Here is a 22583-nt window from a genome sequence, read left to right as displayed (position 1 = left end):
CCCCTCTTACAATGCTGTGATTGCTAGTATCACTCAGCCCTCTGTGAATAGTAAACAGCCATCAGTGTGCTAATGATCCATTGTTAGGCTGATGGTCCTTCTTGAGCATGTGATCAGCTGGTTTTGGTTGTCAGCAGCAAAACTGGTTGATCCACTCTGAGACGGTGCTATTTAAGAGACTGAGCTGAATACAGCTCCTCAGACTGAGGAAGTCTCTTGGATGAGAGACGAAACGTTTCTACATTTTTTTTGTTGATTTGCTTTGTTTTGTTTTTATTGAATGTCCAGAGGACCAGATTTAACTTTTTTATATTTTTCTACCTGGATTATTGAGCATGCATCAGGATATGTTTCTTCTTGTACTCGCATCGGTGTTCACATATTTGTAAAATAAATTACAAGAAAACTGTTGGAATTAATCCTTTTTTGTTTTTTGTACAAACAATAAAATTCAGTTTTATGTCAGTTTTGGTCAAAGCTTCAAAGAGCCGCTACAGAGGAACCAAAGAGCCGCATGTGGCTCCAGAGCCGCAAGTTGCAGACCCCTGGTATATTAGAACCACACTTTTCTTTCATTACTTGTGTGTTTTTGCTCTAGAACTTACTTTTACCTCTCCAGGCTCGCTTCCACCTGGTTCCTACTCTCACTACAGATAATCATTGATGATAATTATTATTAATTAAAAATAATTATATTATTGTTATCAACATTATTATTATGTCATTATGAGAGTAGTTTGAGTTTAGTGAAAATGAAACGGGCATTTTTATGCTGTTTTCTGAAGAATTAAATAGAAAAATAATTTCAGACCAGCTCTGTATCCAGTTTTGTTTTAAAATCTCTTTTTAGACATCTTCCTGAATTTATTATTTTAATTTTAAGAGCTCGAAGATCCCGTGTTTAAAAGGTGGCATGGTATGAAAGTCCATAACTACTTCTGTTGTGTGTCTTTAAAAATGTTTGAGTAGGTTTCCCAATTTGAAGAACAGATTTCATCAGCCACCCTTGTGTGTCTTGATGGAAACATCCCTGTCTCCACCATCAACTATGTTTGCTCTCTTGCAGGAAAGCACAACATCAACGGTAAGCCTAGAGAGACAGAGACCAGATGATAACAGAAGCAATTAATGACTTTAATCATGCCACCCATGTGTGTCACAGTTTGGTATGAACCAACGAATGCAGACAAGGCGTGTAAACCTTTCTTGTCAGATGCCTGGAAATCTTTGTCCTATTCATCCCCAAACCTGGCAGAGCTGTGCGTCATGAATAAATCCCTGGGAATCAAAACCCCTGAAGGTGACATGTTCTTCTTGAATGTGTATTTAATGTCTCATCTGCTGGTTTGCCTCTTTTCTACTTGCCACAATAGACTAACCACAGTTTCCCCACCTGAGTTCTTGAAAAGCACGCCATATTCGATGAGAATGTTTCTGCACAGCGCCCTGAGACGACTTCTGTTGTGATTTGACACTATACAAATAAACTGATTTGAATTGACTGAGGTCAATCTTGTGGCAGTGTTGCCGGACACCCTGGAGGAGAGCCTGAGTGTTGCTGTGGCTCTCTCACGCCCTCTTCTGGAGCACCTTCACTGTCTGGTGGTGACTCTCGGGCCCAGCGGTGTTCTGCTCTGTGGAGAGCACAGCGAAGCAGGTTCTGTTAACTTGCAGCCAAGAAAGCTCAGAAAGGTGAGCATGTATTCACACAAATTAATATTGATAGCATTACTTGCATTAACAATGTGTTGTTTTATCTGTACCTGTGTTTGTAGAAAAGGCAGCTTTGTGCTCTTCACTACCCAGCACTGCCTGTGACACCAGAGGAGATCAGAAATGTGTCAGGAGCAGGAGATAGGTGCTGACATTTTAACTTTTCTTGTAATTTTGTTTTCACAAATTCATTTTTTTCTGTTACTCTGCCTCTTTCCAGTTACTGCCTTGCCATTAGTTTTCTTTGCAAGATTTAAGAATTCAACCTAAAAACGCGTATCTCTGTGCTGGCAGTCTTGCAGGTGCTTTAATGTCTGGGATTCTCCGAGGGAGAGACACAGACAGCTGTGTTCGGATGGGCCTCCTGGCTGCAAAGATATCCCTTTTGTCACCACACCCCATCTCTCCCACGCTCACTTTAGAGTCTGTGGACCCTGATGAAATCCAAACGCACAAGTGGCCCAAACCAAGCTTTTTGGACATTACGATCTAAATGTTAGAGATTTATTGGTCATTGTTATTTAGTCTAAAAACATGTCATCATTGTGTAATTTTAGGACTGTATAAATGAATGAATAAACTCTAATTGTGCATGACACGTTTCATTATTATCACCCACACACATGCACAAATCACCTTTTTGTGTGTGTATTTGTACATGTGCATATCTGTGCATGTCTATCGTTCTGTTAGCAAAATACCCCATGAGCCATTGAAGAAATTTTAACAAAACTTGCATTAAATAATTATTGGACGCACACCTACACCTGATTCACTTTCAGTCTGCCTGATTTCAAATAGTTGCCAGTTGCCACAGCCATCTGACCTTGAAAAACAAAAATGGCAACAATTCAGTTACTTGTACATACACCGAGATAAAATTTGATGTGTTTGTAGCTGAGAGTCATTCACAACACACACTCTGATCATCACATTCAGTGATATCACATGAGATTGTATATAACGTTATTTTAATGGTTTGATCAGAACAGATTCTGTCATTTTGCACCATAACATGATCTTAGTCTAAAATTCTGAAAAGGTGGCTGGCAATATCCATTCCTTCCTTTCATGTTGGGTGGATGAGTCAAAATGCAAATGTCTCGTCTTTGTTGCTGCAGTTAAGTTGGTAGACTACTTTCATTGAGCTAACTTACCAACTACTAACTACTAATAGCAGCCAGTAGTTTCTCAGATAAAAGGCAATGACTGATGGAACAAATGTAAGTATTAGAAAGTGGTTTTCTTTTCAGATTAAATTTAATACTTCCATATTCAAACTGTCCTCTGGATGCAAGAATAGCACAAAACCTTTTTTTGTTTTGAAAACAAGCTACTTAACTCATTAATGAATAAAAAACAGATTATCCATTGATTTTGTCATTGCTGTTTTATAGCATTAAAAGTCATTTGAAATTTACATTCTTGGTTTTCTTGAATTCTCACACTATCTAAAAAAGTTAAATCTGGTCCTCTGGACATTCAAAAAAAACAAAACAAAGCAAATCAACAAAAAAATGTAGAAACGTTTCGTCTCTCATCCGAGAGACTTCCTCAGTCTGAGGTGCTGTTTTCAGCTCAGTCTCTTAAATAGCACCATCTCAGGGTGGATCAACCAGTTTTGCTGCTGACAACCAAAACCAGCTGATCACATGCTCAAGAAGGACCATCAGCATAACAATGGATCATTAGCACCTGATGGCTGTTTACTGTTCACAGATGGCCTCCTTTACTCTTCTCTCAAACCATCGTTCCTCTCTGTCCAGGATGTGAACATCTTCATCCCTGAAAGAGTGACCGCTGGCCTGGAGATGAGTGTAGACCGCAGAGTCCTGGCCTGATGATGTTGATCTTCTGTGCTGGGCCATCCTTTTGGCCAGTGGCAGTTTAGTTTCCCCGATGTAAGACTGATCACCCTCCTGACACTGAACAGCAGCACATCAACTCTGTGGATAAATATATCAAGTTCACACGAGAAGATGTAAAAAATGACAGGTTGGCTTTCTTGGACTGTGAGGTCTCAGTCTCTGATAGAGGACATTTGCAAACTGAAGTGTACCACAAACCCACCCACACAGCCCAGTATTTGCAGTTTGACTCCCATCACCCTTTGGAGCACAAGTTAGGAGTCATCAGGACTCTGTACCACAGAGCAGACAGCATCCCCACTAACTCAGGAGCCAGGCAGAAGGAGAAATCCTACACAAGACAGGCTCTAGAGCAGACCTGGGCGTTGTACGGCCCCAGGGCCACATGCGGCCCTTTGGTTGACTCTGACCGGCCCCCGTAAGGGGAATTACAAAATACATATGTAAACAAATGAAGTTAACCAAATCCAGATATAGATCCTCTCTCACTGATGATGTCAGCTTTGCTTCACATCTCCACCTCAGACCTTCAACCTGACTTTTACATTTCCGTTAAAGCCCAACAGAGACTAAACTTCTCTCACTAAACAAGAAAAAAGAACTGAAAAACACCAAATGAGATGTTTAGACTACAAATGTAGGCACGTAAAGAACCGGGACTCGAAATCACAGTTCAGTGACGATCACTATTATATGATGTTTCATAATATTTGGAGTACAAAGACAATATTGTGATATATTTACAAAGCTAAGAACTTTTTCCAGCAGTATATAAAACTCAAAATGAGTTTTGGGGTGAATGTGACTGAAAATGATCATTAATATAACATCACAAATGGTAAAAATGTTAACAGTTTACCATTGTACTGTGAAATTTAATTGAATAAACAACATTTTTTGTAAGGAAACCTCGTTTTTTCGTTGCTTAATCATAACAAATACTCTTACCAGCTTGTTAAAACAGTGCTATGTACTGCTTTTAATAATGAAATACTATTTATATTATGCAGTATTGAGTTAAGTTGAAATCAGGTCTATCTTGTAAATGAGTCCTCGAGGCTCAATGGGATTTACCTGTCTAAATAAAGGTTGAATGAAAAAGTCATTTGTGCCAGCCCTCCACAATATTTGTTGTTTCTCATGTGGCCCCATGGAAAAAATAATTGCCCACCCCTGCTCTAGAGCAATGTGGATATCCTAACTGGGCCTTCCTGAAAGCAGAGAAGAAACCTAAACAGGACTCCAGTCAGCCATCAGGTGAAAAGGAGGAACCCAGACCCAGACCAGTGGTCATTCCATATGTTGAGGGAGTATCAGAGAAACTGAGACGTTTATTTTCTAAACATAACATCCCAGTGGCTTTTAAACCCCAAAATACATTACGGCAAAGACTGGTTCATCCCAAAGATCCAGTCCCCCGGCACAAACAGAGCAATGTTGTGTATGTTGTTCAGTGTCAGGAGGGTGATCAGTCTTACATCGGGGAAACTAAACAGCCACTGGCCAAAAGGATGGCCCAGCACAGAAGATCAACATCATCAGGCCAGGACTCTGCGGTCTACACTCATCTCCAGGCCAGCGGTCACTCTTTCAGGGATGAAGATGTTCACATCCTGGACAGAGAGGAACGATGGTTTGAGAGAGAAGTAAAGGAGGCCATCTTTGTGAAAAGAAATCGTCCATCATTAAACAGGGGTGGAGGCCTCCGGGTTCAACTGTCCCCCTCTTACAATGCTGTGATTGCTAGTATCACTCAGCCCTCTGTGAGTAGTAAACAGCCATCAGTGTGCTAATGATCCATTGTCAGGCTGATGGTCCTTCTTGAGCATGTGATCAGCTGGTTTTGGTTGTCAGCAGCAAACTGGTTGATCCACTCTGAGAAGGTGCTATTTAAGAGACTGAGCTGAAAACAGCACCTCAGACTGAGAAAGTCTCTCGGATGAGAGACGAAACGTTTCTACATTTTTTTGTTGATTTGCTTTGTTTTGTTTTTTTTGAATGTCCAGAGGACCAGATTTAACTTTTTTAGATTTTTCTACCTGGATTATTGAGCATGCATCAGGATAATTCTCACACTAGTTTTGGTTTCTTAGTTATGAACTGAAACCATTTACCTGCAGCATGAAACATGTTTAAAAATTTAAAACAACCTCAAAGGTAAAAAATATGCTAAAAATGTGTGCCCTAAATCACGACAGATATGAAACGGAGACATCTAATGACACAACATTACTTTTTAGCAGGCCAATTTAGCGGCGGCATTTATAAATGATTATAAATAATAATTTGTCATTATTATAAATAATGTATTATTTATAAGCTTTTGTACAGTAATACTTTAGTCCAGTGGTTCCCAGCACTGGTCCTGGGAGAACACTATCCTGACACACACCTGATTTGAGTGAATGGCTGATTAACAGTCTTCTACAGAGCTTGAGTAAGTAATTTATCACTGAATCAGGTGTGTTGGAGCAGGGAAACATCTAAAACATGCAGGGTGGTGGTCCTCAAGGACCAGGGTTGGGAAGTGGTCAGAGGATTTTACACCATTTGTTGTTTTATTAAACTAAAACTGTTAGTTATTTTATTAAAATGTACAAAACTAAACCTTTCAATTAAAAACATAGTAAAATCGTAATTTTGCCGCCTAAGATGTTTTACTTATTTACAGTACCGTATTTATTTATTTTCCAGAAATTTAGTAGGAAGTAATGAGGAAATGAAGTAAAAACTTCATTTCCCATAAAGCCTCTCACCATCTGCGCAGACTCAGTGGTATTGAATATTTGCTCCACTCCCTCCTCCCTACTATAATGCTAGCTAAGATGGTGGTTTGAGCGTAAATTCTCCTAACAATACCAAGAAAAGAAAGGGGCAAAACACCTTTGTAGCCTTTTGATTATAACAGAACAACGCGATTACTGTTATTCTAAGTGACCATTTATAGAAATTTAGCCATTTCAGGTACATTGGCTTCCAGCCCCCGCCCAATCTGGTGTGACTCCTTTGGAGTGGAATCCTAAGCTAAATACGGACAGGGTAAGTAACGCTAACGCTAGCTGATCAAGTCCGGTTCCGTCTTACATCAGCGAATAAAAGACAGGTGTGCCTGTTATAAGCTTACTGACTGACCAAAGAGATTTTCCGAGCCTGCTATATCATTGTCCAGGTAATCTGTACGACCTGGTGCGTTGTCAGCTGGTTATAAGGCCAGCAACTTGTGTCCAGTTTTGGGTTAGCTTTTCTAGGCCGCGTCGTAAGCTCGGCTCCAAAACCCCGTACATTTTAATGAGAACGTTAGCATTGAAGCTAAGCGCGTTAGCATTCCTCAAGCTGTCACTTTATGTGCACCGTAACGTCATGTCAGTCATTTAGTAATTGTGAGCGTCAGTTTTGAGTTGGTAATAATTTCTGTATGTTTTGTTTTTGTGGTGACAATGGCAGTTTAGCTGGTGCTAATTGTCAGACCGGCTTATTCAAATAACATCTGTCATAATAAGGAAAGGTCCAAAAGACTGAAGCAGCCTCCGACACACCGAGAGGCTAAAGTTTCCAGACCAGCTTTCTGCCTGTCTTCTTTACCACTGGTGTCTAGGCAAGCTTTTAAAATCTTGGCTGCTTTTCTTTCTTTTAAACAAGTAAACTCCATCATCGTGTCTGTGTGTTTGTCACGACGTGAGTTCACTGGTTTCGGTGTTGTCATGTAAAAACATGGCAGATACTAAACCGCTACCAACGGGTTTTAACATTTAAAATGAGACAGTTTGTTGCGTTTCTCTTGAACGTCGAGCATGACGTGTGCAGTGTTGTCAAACATCCGCATTAACACTAAACGTTGAAGCTTTTGTTGCTTCTGGCTTTTTCAAGATTTGTGCTCATTTGACAGTTCTTAAACACGCATAAAACCCAAGTGTTTGAACAAATCTCATTATTGCTGGCAGCACAGATGTTCACTCTCTGAAATGACCAGTTCAGATGTATCATTTGGAATTATTTTACTCGCCTGCTGTCAAATAAAACAAGCAGAAATATTATATTCATCATTTTCTATCCTCTGTATTTGCATCCATTTTCTCTGCTTATTTTATAGCACTGGTCGTTTTTAAGAATACACTTCTTACATTCAGCCGAGCACTTTAAAAAGGCATATGTCAGAATTTTAAGATCATAAACTTAAACCCAAAGATCAGATAAAATCACTGGGCACATTTTGGATTCAAGTTGTTTTAAACTGAACATCACAGAATAATCTTACAGGTTTGAAGAGGTGTTTGACCCTTGTAGTGTCGAGGCTGTGGTCAGAAATGTTAGTACTGGGAAGATGATCAGGAACTACAGTCACTTATTTAACAATGTATAGTAACATCTTATAGCTGGGCTGGTCAGACACAGTAAAGTTTTGGAACTTGTGTTTGCAAAAAAAAAAGCTTTAAATGGCTGACTTGTAAAATATTACCCAACTAATGCGTACATTTTCAAGATCAAACGTGTGGTTTCTAATATTTGTATTTCAGCCAGACAACACTACTGTTGTTCACAGGAGTTCAACAATTGTTGCTCCTAACGTAATGACTACATTTCCGAGCGTTGTCACATTCTGACTTTTCAAACTTTTCTTTTTTTAGACGTTCCAAATTGACTGGAGTATTCATAAACATGACAATGAACAGACAATTCAGGAAAAACTTGTGTATTTCAACTAAAAAATGTCACAAACTTGTGCTCTAATTGTAAAGAAAATACCATTAGGTCAAGAGAAAGCACTGTCCAGTAACATTTCTTGATATAGTAATTTTTCTGTTTTATTTATGATGCTGCAGAAAGGGAATTGAAGTCAACATTGTATAATTTTAACTGTTTCCTTTAAACTGTAGCTCTTCTTTTGCATGGTTTTGTTGTTGTTGTTGTTGTTGTTGTTGTTGTTGTTGTTGTTGTTGTTGTTGTTGTTGTTGTTGTTGTTTATTGCAGACCTGAGCGACTGATATAACATCTCATGTATTTTGTGTTCCAACTCTGGGATCCAGTTGCCACACCCTGATTTCTGACATAAACAGAGTGGTGCATGAAATACTTGTCTTAGCTTTTGTGCACTTTCTTTACAAACTGCACAAAACAAGTAGATCGTTATCTTGGTCAAAGTAAGCTCACCTGCTGATTGCATCTTTTTTTATTTATTTTGTGGTCGTAGGGTCACAGGAAGCTGAATTACCTTTTTAAATAGATTTTTAAACAAACTACAGGTTGACAGAAGTGACAGTCTGCTGCTTACTGAGAGGACATGACTTGATGTTAACCTGCATCATTCCTACCCCAGAGTATGCTGAAGGCAGAGCTTTTGCTCTTAGTTGTTTGTCACATCTGTACGTGTATTTTCCTTCTCCTGGATATCTCATCCAATCTGATGAAGCCTATTTGCAACAAGTCACATTATTGTGCCTAGTTGTTATTTTTAAAGCTATTTCCCCTGAAAAATGCAGCTCAGTGGTCACAGTCTTTATTTGAACTTGTAAATATTTTATAAAAGGTATTTCCTCAGTGAATAAAAATCTGGTTTTAATATAAATCAGCGCTGCCCTTCTGTTCATCATATATTGATGGATCAGTTTAAAACAACAGCTGTGCTCAAATGTTGACTCACGCCATGCTCATCTCCTTGAGTATAAGAGATTAAAAACAAGCATTTTTTTCAGGATATACATGTTTATGATGCATCTGGTCTGAACAAGTTATTGTATCTTGGAGTTGACAATTATTAGTGATTTTTCTGCTGTAGAAAATGTTGAACCATAAAAAACATCCCTAGTGTTAAAAGTGAGTTGAGTTATTAGAGCGCCTGATGAACTGGTAAAAGATAGATTTTGATAAGAAGTGGGTTCATCTAACACAGTCTTTAAGAAAGTTAATTTTGAAGCATTGATTTCTTTAAAGTATTTGTGAAGACATGATAAAACGGTCTGCTCAGTTGTAGTTTTCAGCAGTGAGCTCTTATCCCTCTCTCTCTGTGTATTGTCTCCTTGCAGCCCTGTGCTCTGTGACCAGCCTTAGTACTACTCAACCTCACTGTGCAATAGGATGTCCCACAGCCCTGAACTGAAGGACGACCCCATGGAGTGTCCTCTGTGCATGGAGCCGCTGGAGATTGATGATGTCAATTTCTTCCCGTGCACCTGCGGCTACCAGATCTGCCGCTTCTGTTGGCACCGCATCCGCACAGACGAGAATGGCCTCTGCCCCGCCTGCAGAAAGGTGAGAAAACCATGTTCTAAAATTAATTGCAACTTGAAGATATTTTAACAGCAGCTTACAAAGCAGGTGATGACTTTTAACAGTGATACCTGCACTTAGAGAACAGGTTTTTTTTTTTTTTCTAACCTAGTGTGCATGTCTTAAAAAACTAAACTATGGCTTGTTTTAGTCATTTTCCCACTCGGTAAGTTTAAAACTGAACTGTGTGCATTTGTGCAGCCATACCCAGAGGACCCTGCCGTGTACAAGCCTCTTTCACAGGAGGAGATCCAAAGGATAAAGAATGAAAAGAAGCAGAAACAGAACGAGAAAAAGCAGAAGGTGACAGAAAATCGTAAGCACCTGGCGAGCGTCAGAGTGGTCCAGAGGAACCTGGTGTTTGTGGTGGGGCTCTCACAGCGACTCGCTGACCCGGAAGTGAGTACTTCTGCAATACTTGAGCATCATAACCTGTGACATTTTGGTGCCATAATTTAGTAATGAAAATGTACTAACTACCACATTTTGGTTGGTACACACAGGTACAGCCAATATAAAATGTGCTTGTAGAGAGAATATGTGTCAAATATTGTACTCTTATACAATATACAAGGCAGCTGTGGATGAGTGGTTAGAGCAGTCGTCTTCCAATGCAAGAGTTGGGGGTTCGATTCCGCCATCAGCCACATGTTGAAGTGTTCCTGGGCAAGACACTGAACCCCTCATTGCCTCCAATGTGTGTCCCCTTGGTGTATGAATGTGATAAAGCTCGGATTGGTCTTTGTATAGATCTAGTAGAGTGTATGAATGGGTAAATAAGGACACAGATTGTTGTAAAGAGCTTCGAGTGTCTTGATCAGATAGAAAGACATTATATAAGTACAGTCCCTTTTATGTATAAAAACAATTGACTCCAAGCCTCAATTATTTGTTTTCTTTTTAAAGGTCCTGAAACGACCAGAATATTTTGGTAGATTTGGGAAAATCCATAAAGTGGTCATCAACAATAGCACATCTTACGCTGGTTCACAGGTGAGAGGTTGAGTACTTATTTTATATTAAAGCTTTTGAAGTTTGCACTATAATATTATGTAATGTCATTTTACACATTCATTCACAGTCACTTGATATTGAAGATAATTGTAGCACACGATGCTCCGTTTCAAACACAGAGATGCAGAAGTTCTGTTTGACTTGTGTGTTTACTTTTAATTTTATTGTTTGTCATTCAGGGGCCCAGTGCCAGCGCTTATGTCACCTACCTTCGTTCTGAAGATGCTCTAAGAGCAATACAGTGTGTTAACAATGTGGTTGTTGATGGCAGAACACTCAAGGTAAGAATCTAGCCGCAATTTGGTTCATGTTTACTCTGGTTTTAATGATTTACTCTTGTCCATTGACAGTGATTAAAAGTTCTGTGAACAAAAGCCAATACATGTGCCCTCTGTTTTTATATAGATAGAGAATTTTACTAATTGGCTTTTTTTATGTATGTGAATGTTCCTGTAAAGTGCCCTGAGACAACTTTGTTGTGATTTGGTGCTAAATAAATAAACTAAATTGAATTGAACGTTGCTGAGTAAAAACACTTAATTGCCAGTAACTTCAAAGGTGAATTTTTAGCTGAAGACTTGTATAAAAGATGTATTTTTCTTAGAACTTCTATTTCTTTCGTTGGCGTACAGGCATCTTTAGGCACAACAAAGTACTGCAGTTATTTTCTCAAAAGTATGCAATGTCCCAAACCTGATTGTATGTATCTACATGAGTTGGGGGACGAAGCAGCTAGCTTTACAAAAGAGGAGATGCAGGTAAGCGTTTACATTTTTCTTCCCTGATGTGTCAAGTTTTGTTTTGTTTTTTAACTTGGAACAGGGCTAAATTAATTTTAATTTTTTTGTCTATTCATTTAATTATTTAAGGCTGGGAAACATCAAGAGTATGAGCAGAAACTCCTCCAAGACCTCTATAAAATAAATCCTAGCTTTCTACAACCTCCAGCTTGTGGAACAGAGAAGTCGAAGAGTAAAGCCAACTCCACACAGAGGTCATTTGATATATTTGTTTTCCATCGTACAGCTCGGTGTCTGTAGAGCTCCATGATTTGATTCTTCTCCCGCTTTTGTAACAGAACCAACAATAGCAATGGTAAAGATGGGTGGCCAACATTGTCCGGGCATAGCAAACTGGCCAACGGACTTTCAGAAGACCGGAAGTCCCCTCCGTTGCTAGACTATCTAGACCAGGAAGCTAGTAATTCAGACGGACTAGAATCAGAGCTGGGTCCAGGCCAGCGTCCTGCCTTGTCCCCCTTTTCCTCCAACTGTGACAGTAATAGGTAACACAAACACTCTTTAGATAATGTGCTTTCAGATTCTTTAGAACTTCAAACGTACTGCTGTCACTGTTTCTCCTAACCTTGTGTGTGTTGTGTTTGCAGTCCAAATGATAAAACTTCAGAGTCACTTGGTTTGGTGAACGGAGAGACGTTACAACAGGTGAAACGACCTGATTTATTTTAATAAAAAAAGAGGATTTAAGTCACATCTACAACAATCTGACATGCTTTTTTTTTTCTGTCTCATTTTGAAGTTGCCCACCAGTGACTCCCCTTCCCCTCCCCCTGGTCTAACCAAGCCAATCCTAGTGGTGCCTATCAGCATGTCGGACATCTCGGCCCGTTCACCCTTCGAGGGGGCCGCAGCAGAGTCCCAGTCGCTCTTTTCAGACAACAGTAACTTCAGACATCCTAACCCTCTCCCTGCTGGCCTACCCCCCTTCCCCAGTTCCCCCCGCACCAGTTCTGACTGGCCCATGACTCCTGAACCACAGAGCCTCTTTACGTCAGGTATTCATCTTATTTTTCTACTGTCTGATTTGTTCAGTGTTTGTCCCACAGCTAACTGCCTAAAATGTATATCAGTATACATTAGGTGGAGAATATTTTAAAGTAAATCTGTGTTACTGATAAATGTGTTCTGTACTTTCACAAGGTTTTGATTAATCTTTCAAACTTTTCATAAATGCAGCCCGTATTGTGTCAACAATGTGGTTTAAACTTTGCACTCCTAACTGGTGTCTTCTCTGCTGACAGACACAATGCCAGTTTCTTCCTCAACAGACTGGCAGGCAGCCTTTGGCTTTGGCTCATCTAGCAAACAACAGGATGATGATCTGGGTTTCGATCCTTTCGATGTCACCCGCAAGGCTTTAGCTGACTTGATAGAGAAGGAGCTGTCTGTGCAGGACCAGAGCCCCTCCTCTCCAGGGCTGCTCAGCCACGGGGGCATCAACCACGGTCTGAGCCTGCCACCATCCAACCCCAGCAGCTCCCACCACTTCCCCAGTGGCCTACCGCGCGTCCACCAGCTCCACCACCACAGAGCCATCTACAGTTCCTTCAGTTTCCCCGGCGGTCACAGCAGCCAGGCCAGTCAGCAGCAGCCTCCGACAACCAGACACCCCTGGATGAGCATCCCCACACGAAACAACCTCACACACTTGAACCACTCAGCCAGTGCTGCCTCACACAGTAACATCCTGGACCTGAATCTGCCCCCTCAGCACAACACAGGGCTGGGAGGGATCCCCATCTCAGGTACCAGATACCCGGGGCACCTTGTCAGCTTTTGCATCCAATAGAAGCAGAGCATGCTGAAGCAGATAATGATTATGTTTTATCTAGATTTGATTAGGTTTTTTTTTTATAGAGAGAAAATAAAATCTGTATTCGATGCAGTTCTACTGTTGATCACTTGTCTCCAGTCTAAACCGAGGGGACTGACACATTCGTGCTTTTTCTGTCTTCTGCAGAAAACAGTGGCTCTATAGACGGCTTAAATGTGAAAGAGTGGCAGGACGGACTGAGAGCTCTTTTGCCCAACATAAATATCAACTTCGGTGGCCTCCCAAACTCCTCCTCATCATCATCTTCCTCATCCTCTAGCAGTGTTAACCACATTGGTGGGCCGGCAGGGCCAGCAGGAACAGCAGGCATCTCACACAGCCTCAGCTGGGATGGAACAGCCAGTTGGATGGATCCTGCTATTATTACAGGTATTTTCACGTCTTTCTAAAAATAGTGCTAAATAAGTTTTATTTCATTGTTAACTCAGTGACTTGGTCTGTAAAAAGATCTTAAAATAAAAACGAGCTGAAATAATTTGAATATTTCAATTACAAAAAAAAATCATTGGAGCAAAAATCTTCTAACCGATTCTTTCTTTAACCCTCATGGATGTTACTGCTCAGTGATGCGTTTCACACGTACGATCATTAAAATCACACAACGTGTTAAACGTTCACTATAGCTCTTTTCACATGGGTTCAACTCAGTCCTGCTTCAGATGACCTGGCGCTGGTTTAGAGCTTTTGATTGGGTTATCCTGCCCTCTTCCAGCTCGGTTCTTTGGCCCTACCTGATCGAGGATGTGGGCGAGCCGAGCTGACGAATTCGTGTCAGCAGACCATTATTTGCCTGGAAGCCACGTCACTGGTGACATGAAGCGACTGCTTCATAACAGCCATTTTCATCTTCCATTTTTTAACAGCCACACGACTGGACTTTTCGTAACGTAAGCCTTCTTTGGCTCACGTTTGACTCGTGTATGACTAACCACAGAGTGAGCACCATCATGCCATGACCTTAAAATCCTCCATTGCTGGGTGACACCAAATATTGGTCCTTGATAACCCAATGGCACTATGCTTCACGATCAACAATCGTCTTTTGTGCAACAGAAGAACAAGGAGAATAAGGACAAAAAGAAGGCAAACATTTGGGACATTATGAAACAAAAGAAAAGTAAAGTGCCCACAGCAACATTAAAGTCCAACACCCTCCATTATAGTACCAAGTGCCCTAACAGGTCATCACAGTAGTAGAATACGATGGTTATATGTGTTTCACATTTGGGCCAAGTAAGTGTAAAACTAAAATAACAAACCAGATATTGTAACACTTGAGCACATGACCAATGACTGAGGAAGGCTGACATCACTGACAGCATGGCAGCTTCCCATGTCCTGTGCACCGTGGATCTGCCTGAATATTTGACACAGCATCTTTCCTCAGTCTGGTACCATAAAATCCAAATGCCTGCATCATCGCTGACTCGTAATCCTCCAGTTGAAAATGTTCAGTACCTTGGTAGGTCTTGGTGCAGTGAAGTGAAGTCAGCCGTTTCACTCGGGCAAACTTTACCCATTTCTCTTGGATTTTTGGGGAGTAATGGAAGCAAACTCCCTCCTTGGCTGTATTTCCACAGAACTGTGCAACACACTGATTTAGGGCTGGGCGATATGGACCAAAATTAATATCTCAATATTTTTAAGATAAATCACGATATACAATTCTATATCTTAATATTGTTTTTCTTTCCATAAAGTAATAACAAAACTACGGTATATTTCTGAGTCAAAGCTTTGTCCCAATTGTCACACAGGCATACTAACTGTACAAAATAAATGTCTAAAAAATAAACTATTTACATATATTAAAGTTTGTATTTTAGACATTTATTAGCATATATTAAATAATTATCCTCTTCAGTGGCGCTGCCTTCACGACTTTAGTTAGCGTGTGAAGCAGCACGTTACGGTCTGTATTTGTATTCAGGGAGGGAGGACGGGCTGCGGGACGTTGGTGGTGCAGACGGGCAGAAAAAGAGCTAAACAGATTTTCAAGTCTTGCAGTCGGAGGCGGTGCGACATTAATAAAGCAGCAGCTTATCATATCACTAAAGACACGGTCGTTAGTGGCTAACAAGACGGCTAAAGTTAGCCGTCTTGTTCCACTGTTGACACTGGGGCTGTGTCTTTAGCGATATGATAAGCTGCTGCTTTATTAATGTCACACCGCCTCCGACTGTTCCTCTCATAAGGCACAGCACGACTAAAGGAGTTGTGACCCGTGGTGTGTCTCAGGGAAGGAGGCTGAAGTCAGTCGGAGCTGCAGCTACAGCTTCACACGTGCTTCATACTCCACTTATAGCGCTGTTTTAAATGGTGAAAAAGATTGGTAGTGCCGACCTTATGTCGGGACTTGTTTTCAGCATTGTCTACAGAAAACATTTTTCTTCTGCTCATCTGATGATTTAAATCCAAACCATCTCCCAATAACAGCCATTGTTTTCTTCTTTGCTCAGCGACTAAGCTGCATTTTGATATCCTCTCCTGTGTTTACTTCTGCTAAACTCCCACCCACCAATGTTGCCAGATAGTCGAGGGTTTCCAGCCCAAAAATCTGTTAAAAACCACCACATCACACAAAAACCCGCCCAATCTATATATTCTATTTACTGTTTGAACATGAACGCACATCAGTACAAGCCAAGGTCATTTAACATATGTGGCAAAACACAACAAAATCTCCCCAGAGTTGTTCTCTGTAAATGACTCTGACCCAGCCACCACAGCAACGTCAGATCCAGTGAGTGTCACATGACACATCCCATACTAACATGTTTGCAGATGGATTCATAACAACCACGTAGACTGCTCCTCTTTTCACATTTAGAAGACACAAACTATGATCAGTGTTTGCATACAAATATGCTAAGCTTATTTCTACGTAACTGAAATAATTAAACTTTGTATTGTTGATATTGAATACTTACCTTTTTAATGTGATTAGATTATGGGCTGGAACAAAAAACCTGCTGCTTAAAGTAACAAAATGTATGGCACCGCCTCACCAGTTCTCTGTTGTCAACGCCCTGGCAGATGACAAAAGCCAGTCAATGATGGAGAAAGGTCAGGGGTGCTTTGCTATGAACCAATAATGATGAATGATGGGTTGAAATGTGTTTTTAATAGGTTAAAGCAAAAACCGTCGATCTGACTCCAATTCTGCCCAAATTATCCACACCTGCCCAAAGCAATTTTTACCCACAAAATCAGAATGAAAACCGCCCAGTTGTGCAGTAAACCGCCCAATCTGGCAACACTGCCGACCACCTGGAGAAACAGGAAGCGGGGGGAGCGTGCGCAGGTGAGGGGCTGGGTTTGTAGTCCATGAGGGAGAAGGTGTTGTGTGCAGTTGGCGCAGACGGGAGAAAAAGAGCCACACTGATTTTCAAGTCTAATTATACTCGATAGGTGCGATGGAGCCATTTTAACCATTGTAAGTTGAAAAACTTGCGATGCGTCAAGTATATTCGATATATTGCCCAGCACTACACTGATTCGTCCTTTTGTTCCTGCCACAAGTATTCAAGCCAGAAAGGAGAAAGATACGACAGGTGTGCTGTCTGTCTCACCTGATCCGGACCCTGTTATGATGTCACAGCTCGTATATGGAAGTGAAGGGCTGTTTCCAAAGCACCAGCTTGAAACTTCGTATAAATTAATTTTTAAAACAAGTTTGGATTACTTGTTGACGTTTGCCACAGAACATAGGGGTTTATAATATTTAGCTGGATACACAATGTGAAAAAAATAATTGAGTGGCTCCTGTAGCGCAACAACTTTGATATGAGTTGTGATCAAAACTTCTTTTACCATGGGCATAATCAGTCATCACATCGAGACCAACAGGCCAGTGCCGTGTTTTGCATCATCCCACACAAACTCAAGTGAAACGTTGTCAAGTGAGGAGCTGGATCAGTGTGCACTGCAGATAAAATAATCCAGTGGCTTTGAAAAGTTGTGTTGTGTTTTACCAACACCTCATGTTCCTTTAAAATGAATCGTGAGTTGTTTCAACAAAGAAGACTTAGTTTATCTCGACTATATTGAGGAGCTCACCTGCCTTCAGACTGATTCAGTGTCTAAAGAAAAAAATTCCTGGAAAAGCAAAACCCAAAAGTTTTTTTTTTTTTTTTTGTCAAACATCAAGATGTAGAACTCGGATCAAACCTGGGGTTTTAGGGTCACGTCCAGTCAGTTCCCCTGTAGGGAGACTTGTAACGGTCAACACAACAACTGATGATAAACTCAAACACCCTGACATCTCATCGCTGCTCAGAAGTTCAGAGCCAGGTGGCTTTTGGCTTTATTGGGTAATAAAATGTTTTGAAAAGAGTTTCTAATGAACTAACTGAATTTAGCTTATTTTTAGGAGTCTTCTAAGAGAAAAGGTTGGTAAACCACTGTCATGCTGTGTGTTTATTAGAATAAAGACTGAATAAATGGCCAACTGATTTTAATTTGCTGATGTTGGCCACTTAAACAATCTGCAGATGGCCCAGCTTCACATGGAATCAGATACCAACTAGAAAAAGGAAGATGCTTTTAGGTTTTTAGGTGAGAATGCCCTTCTCTATATTTTTTGCAGTCTAGAAGTTCTTAAAGGGTTATTAAATATACGTCTGTTTAAGCTGAGCAAACGTTTTATTAAAGGAGAACTAGATATCAACTTGTGAAGGTGCTGGTCATAAAATTAGAAATGAAAAGTTTATTTCAGTAATTCCATTCAAAAAGTGTTTTTTTTTTTATCTAATTTTCTGAGATACTAAATTTGGGGTTTTCATTAGTTGTCAGTTATAATAATTAACATTAAAATAAACATTTGAAATATATCAGCCTGTGTGTAATGAATGAATATAATATACAGGTTTCACTTTTTTACTGAAATAAATCAACTTTCTCACGACATTGAAGTTTTTTGACCAGCACCTGTACATCGGCTGCCTTCATGTCTGAAGGTCACCGCTGGCTAGAGACAACTTCTTATTGGTCAACCTCTACAAGTTGAGGTTTAAATTGTTGGCTAATTGCATAATTTGACTGTAATTGTTTAACATTTTAGTTACAAGGGGATAAACTGAGTAAAATGGTCAGTGAGGCTGTTTGTGTTTTTCTGCTTTTAATTGGTGTTTTATTAAAGTTTGTGTTCAACCTGCAGGTTTGAGCCTCCGTCACTGTTTTCATGGGTTGATAACTTAATTTGTGAAAATAAAAATGTTGTGACTGTAACTATAGTGATAACTCATGAAAACACGTGATTTTGAAAGGAAATTCCTGGTAAATATCAGAAAAATGATTTTATTTGATGAAACCTTTAGTTTATCTTTCTAGTTACTTTCATTACAAATACAACTTTTTTTGGCTTTGAAGTTTAGCTGCCTAAGTTCTCTCTCTGGCATCTTTACCACTTCTTGTCTCGTGATCCGTCTCTGTGCCCCCCCACAGGCATCCCGGCCTCAGCAGGCAACAGTTTAGACTGTCTCCAGGACGACAACCCTCCACACTGGCTCAAGTCCCTGCAGGCGCTCACAGAGATGGACGGCCCTGCCAGCTCAGCTGTGCCCACGCCCCAGCCCCTCCACAGCAGCCTCCTCGACAGCCACCTCCCCCTCCATCACAGAGCCCCCAGCGGCTGGGCTCCCTACCTGCCTCCTCCCACAGCCAACCCCGCCAGTCAGTTCCATTCTCCTCCCCCAGGCTTCCAGACCGCCTTCAGACCCCCAGGACAGCCAGCCACAGAGCTACTACAGAGTGCCGCCGTGGATCGCCACTGAACAGACTGGAGCAGACACCCATCCATTCCCCACCTCCTCCCACTTCAAACCCACTCATCCTGTACCCCCCACTTCCTTCCCCTGACGCAATGCACACCAATCTGCAGAGTATGAAAAATTAACAAAGTAACAAACTTGCTTTCTTTTTTCTCTTCCTCCTTCCTTTGTGTCTACTCTTAAAGGCCTGATTGTTTTTGTTTGTGGCGCACAAGTTCTCAGTACGTTTGTCTCCCGCCACTCCGTAGACCCGTTCTGGGCGTAACGTGGGATTCATTGTGGATCTCACTGTCAGCAGGGGGCACAAGAATCAGAGCATTAAAAGGTGCCCAGTGGTGACTCAAGCTAACTCCAAAAACTGGCAAAGAAACAAATGAGCAGAAGTGAGGTCATTTTAAAAATAAAAATATAACTAATGAATAAGCATGAAATCATTTGTTTTATTGAAGTTCCAGTCATGATTAGTTTTTTGAGGAGTAAAGCAAGCTGTGAATCTGCTCTTTGAAGCTTTGCCCCAAAGACCCTCATTGCCCCCACTCTTCAGAGGAGACTGAAACGGTTAACAGCCATGTTGTGATCCAGGCAAGGTGACGGAGACATGACGGGTTGGCCCGTAGCTTTTATTTCAGAGTGGGTTGAAGAGAAAAGAGTGAGATTTGATTAGTGAGTGAATGCAGACGCCCCTGGCGGGGAGAGCACAGGCTATGCATGGGCTCCCTGTTGGGTACGGACACAAATGGCCTGCCTGAGAGGCCACTTGGCTCACTCTCTTCAGTGAGGGGCTCCCACGGGTCCCATCCTGCTGGAGGGAGAATTTTGCTGAACCTCTGTATCAGAGGATAGAGCAGCGCCTTACCACAGGGAGCCGGGGCTGTGGGAGATCATGGCACACATCCTGAGCACTAGGGTTAGACTCTAACCGTGCCACTGTGTGGTACCTACAACACTAGCCCTAACATGGACAGCCACCACACGACAGGGCAGGGCGGTGACGAGACGTCCAACATATTAATGAGGGTAAAGAGGTTAACGGGTCCCTTTGTTCAACCCACGAGGGCTTACACGAGGCCTTAAAATAGACAGGTGAGAGGAAGGAGCTCGAGTGTTGGGACAGGGAGTGTCAGTGACTGCTGAGAAATATGCAATAACGTATGTGACGTCAGCAGCTGGATGGAAGTGGAATCACAAAGGTGCTGCAAGATCATACCGAGTACTGTAGTAACCAATCAACGAGCCCTCGGACTTTCCAACTGAGATCAACCTCCGCCCACCGCCACCTTTCCTTTTTTGAAGTCTTAATTCTGAATCGTGTTCACTCTTTTTCTCTGTTACCCGCCCCACCCTTTCCCCCCGTTGTCCCCTATTTAACAGTATTCACAAAGATGAACAAAGTCATCCAGGAGAAACCAACCGTCATACAGTGGGTTTTTTAACATGATGTTGCGAGGAAAAATGAAACGACTCCTGAAGCGCTTCCAGAAAGCGAACTGTCCTCTGCAGGTCTGGAAAAAAATAAACCTTAAATAAAACTGAAAACCAAGAGTGTGCCTTTTCTTTTCTTCTCAGGCTGGTGTTTGTGTCTCCTCCACTAGAAGGCGTGTTTTCTCTCAGTCCTGTGGAAGCTCTGCAGTCAGAGCTGAGGCACAAGGTGACGCTGAATGACACACGGTGGAGTTGTTTCAGACTTCACTGGAATCACTTCTTTGTATGAGCTCAGTACTGGTCGTTTCAGGGTGTGTTGGTGCTGCAGAGAGCAGAGCATGCTCTGTCCTTCGGTGTGCAGCCCTGCACCGTCCTGCAGCACACATTTGTCTTGTTTACGTGCTGAGAGGAGCAGAATCACTCCCTTCAGTTTCACACACGTGGAAACCGTTTCACTACAAGACCACCTTTATCTGCAGCTGCTACACCAAAGTGCTTTTGTTCAGGTTGCAAGTGTTGCATAAACATTTTTTTAATTTAGACATTGTTTTTTAAACTTAAAGAGCAGGTATTAACTTGGATAAAGTTTGCACCAACGTGAAGTGTGTTAGTAAGCTATTGGGTCAGCAGGAGCAGCTTTAATGCAGATCTGCTCTGAGGTCTGCAGGTTCTGCGTGTTTTCTGAAGGGATGAAACTCCACTCGTCCTTAGTGTCCTGCTGTTTGTGATGGTGTTGGCAGGGTTCCTGCTTAGTTTTGAAAAGTACAGCAATTATGTCCTGATGCATGCTCAATCATCCAGATCCTACTAAGTTAGTCAGGTCCTGTGGACGGATCCTTGGTTGAAACGTTTCATCCGAAAGACTTCATCAGTCTGAGGCCATGCGACAAACTCAGTCCTATAAAAATCACCTTCTCAAAGTGGATTAACCAGTTTGCTGGGGACTTCCAGAACTAGCTTTTTTACATCCAGTATTTTTCGCTGTATAAGTCGCACCTTTTAGCATAAATTAGCGTGCCTGTGACTTATACAGTGAAGCAATGTATGTTTTGTTTTTTCTCATATTTATAAACTAATTTTTGGCTGAGATCTGACAATTTCATTCATTCTGGTATGGAAAATAATGAACACACCATTTTCAGCTGCTAGAGGGCACTTATATGACAAGCCAAGTGTCTCATTAATAAGTAAAGGTGGCTATTAATGAGACACTTGTCTTGCCATACCAAACCACCTTCGTCTCGCTCCGGAACTCCTGGAGCAAACGTCAAATCAGCTGCATTTCACCACGCTGCCCAGGTGAAATGCAGCTGATTTGACCATTAAAGTGCATTTATTAAAAGAAAGTTAAACTGAACAGCACCTGTAATGTCCAGCAAACAATTATTTTTAAATGTTAATCTTGTTAAATTCTTGTTAAAGTCCTCCTGTGCACGCTCCCACGGCCGCCATTTGGCAGCCAATTGATTTTTGGCACAACACTGGCTCACATTTCCGGGTGGCCAGCAGTGACGCATAATAGATGCAACTTATACGGTGGTATGACGTGTATGGCGGCAAGTACAGTATATTAAAGGAGGACCATCAGTCTAACATTCCATTGTTAGTGCTCTGATGACCACTTGTTATTCACAGAACTAGCATGAGGCAAACTTGGCCAAAGTGGTTCAAAATGCTCTGATGAATCAGTCGTCCAGGTATGCCCAGATGACCTGACTTAACTGTTTTGGAGTACATCAATTAGTTTTAGAATGGTCCAGATCAGGATACATATGGAGAAAAAAAATGAAAATGTTATGGATAATTGTGTTTTCAGACATTTTTTTTCCCATTGCAGTTTATAAAATTACTCATTCAAGGGTGGCTGTGGCTGAGTGGTTAGAGCAGTCGTCCAATG

General features: G+C 41.3%; 2 protein-coding genes across 2 annotated transcripts in view; both read left to right on the top strand.

Moving 5' to 3' along the window:
• zgc:136858 (uncharacterized protein LOC678543 homolog) overlaps positions 1-2232 on the top strand; it is a 12950-nt gene extending 10718 nt beyond the window's left edge. Inside the window, exons 14-18 of the mRNA XM_037683017.1 lie at positions 970-1084; positions 1163-1300; positions 1523-1692; positions 1776-1858; positions 2008-2232. Of these exons, the coding sequence (XP_037538945.1) occupies positions 970-1084; positions 1163-1300; positions 1523-1692; positions 1776-1858; positions 2008-2206 (705 nt within the window). The 3' untranslated portion in view covers positions 2207-2232. The remainder of the gene's footprint in view (positions 1-969; positions 1085-1162; positions 1301-1522; positions 1693-1775; positions 1859-2007) is intronic.
• A 4156-nt stretch (positions 2233-6388) lies between these two features.
• On the top strand, positions 6389-20800 carry cnot4a (CCR4-NOT transcription complex, subunit 4a). The gene is made up of 13 exons (XM_037683631.1): positions 6389-6620; positions 9602-9827; positions 10047-10244; positions 10752-10838; positions 11039-11140; positions 11492-11617; positions 11729-11853; positions 11938-12144; positions 12247-12304; positions 12399-12654; positions 12901-13404; positions 13620-13862; positions 18939-20800. The coding sequence occupies exons 2-13, from the start codon at positions 9654-9656 to the stop codon at positions 19265-19267; spliced, it is 2409 nt and encodes an 802-aa protein (XP_037539559.1). The 5' UTR covers positions 6389-6620; positions 9602-9653; the 3' UTR covers positions 19268-20800.
• The last annotated feature ends 1783 nt before the right edge of the window (positions 20801-22583 follow it).

The sequence above is a fragment of the Nematolebias whitei genome, chromosome 10 (assembly GCF_014905685.2).
Source record: "Nematolebias whitei isolate Nwh7 chromosome 10, NemWhi1, whole genome shotgun sequence".
Lineage (NCBI taxonomy): Eukaryota > Metazoa > Chordata > Actinopteri > Cyprinodontiformes > Rivulidae > Nematolebias > Nematolebias whitei.
The sequence above is the reverse complement of the archived record's forward strand: the minus strand, read 5'-3'. Positions and strand labels throughout refer to the sequence as shown.

Bases quoted from the DNA above. Each gene is read 5' to 3' on its own strand.
- cnot4a (XM_037683631.1), top strand. From the start codon at position 9,654: ATGTCCCACAGCCCTGAACTGAAGGACGACCCCATGGAGTGTCCTCTG. The intron at 9,828-10,046 runs GTGAGAAAACCA...GCATTTGTGCAG, and splicing joins TCTGCCCCGCCTGCAGAAAG to CCATACCCAGAGGACCCTGC. The intron at 13,405-13,619 runs GTACCAGATACC...TGTCTTCTGCAG, and splicing joins GGGAGGGATCCCCATCTCAG to AAAACAGTGGCTCTATAGAC.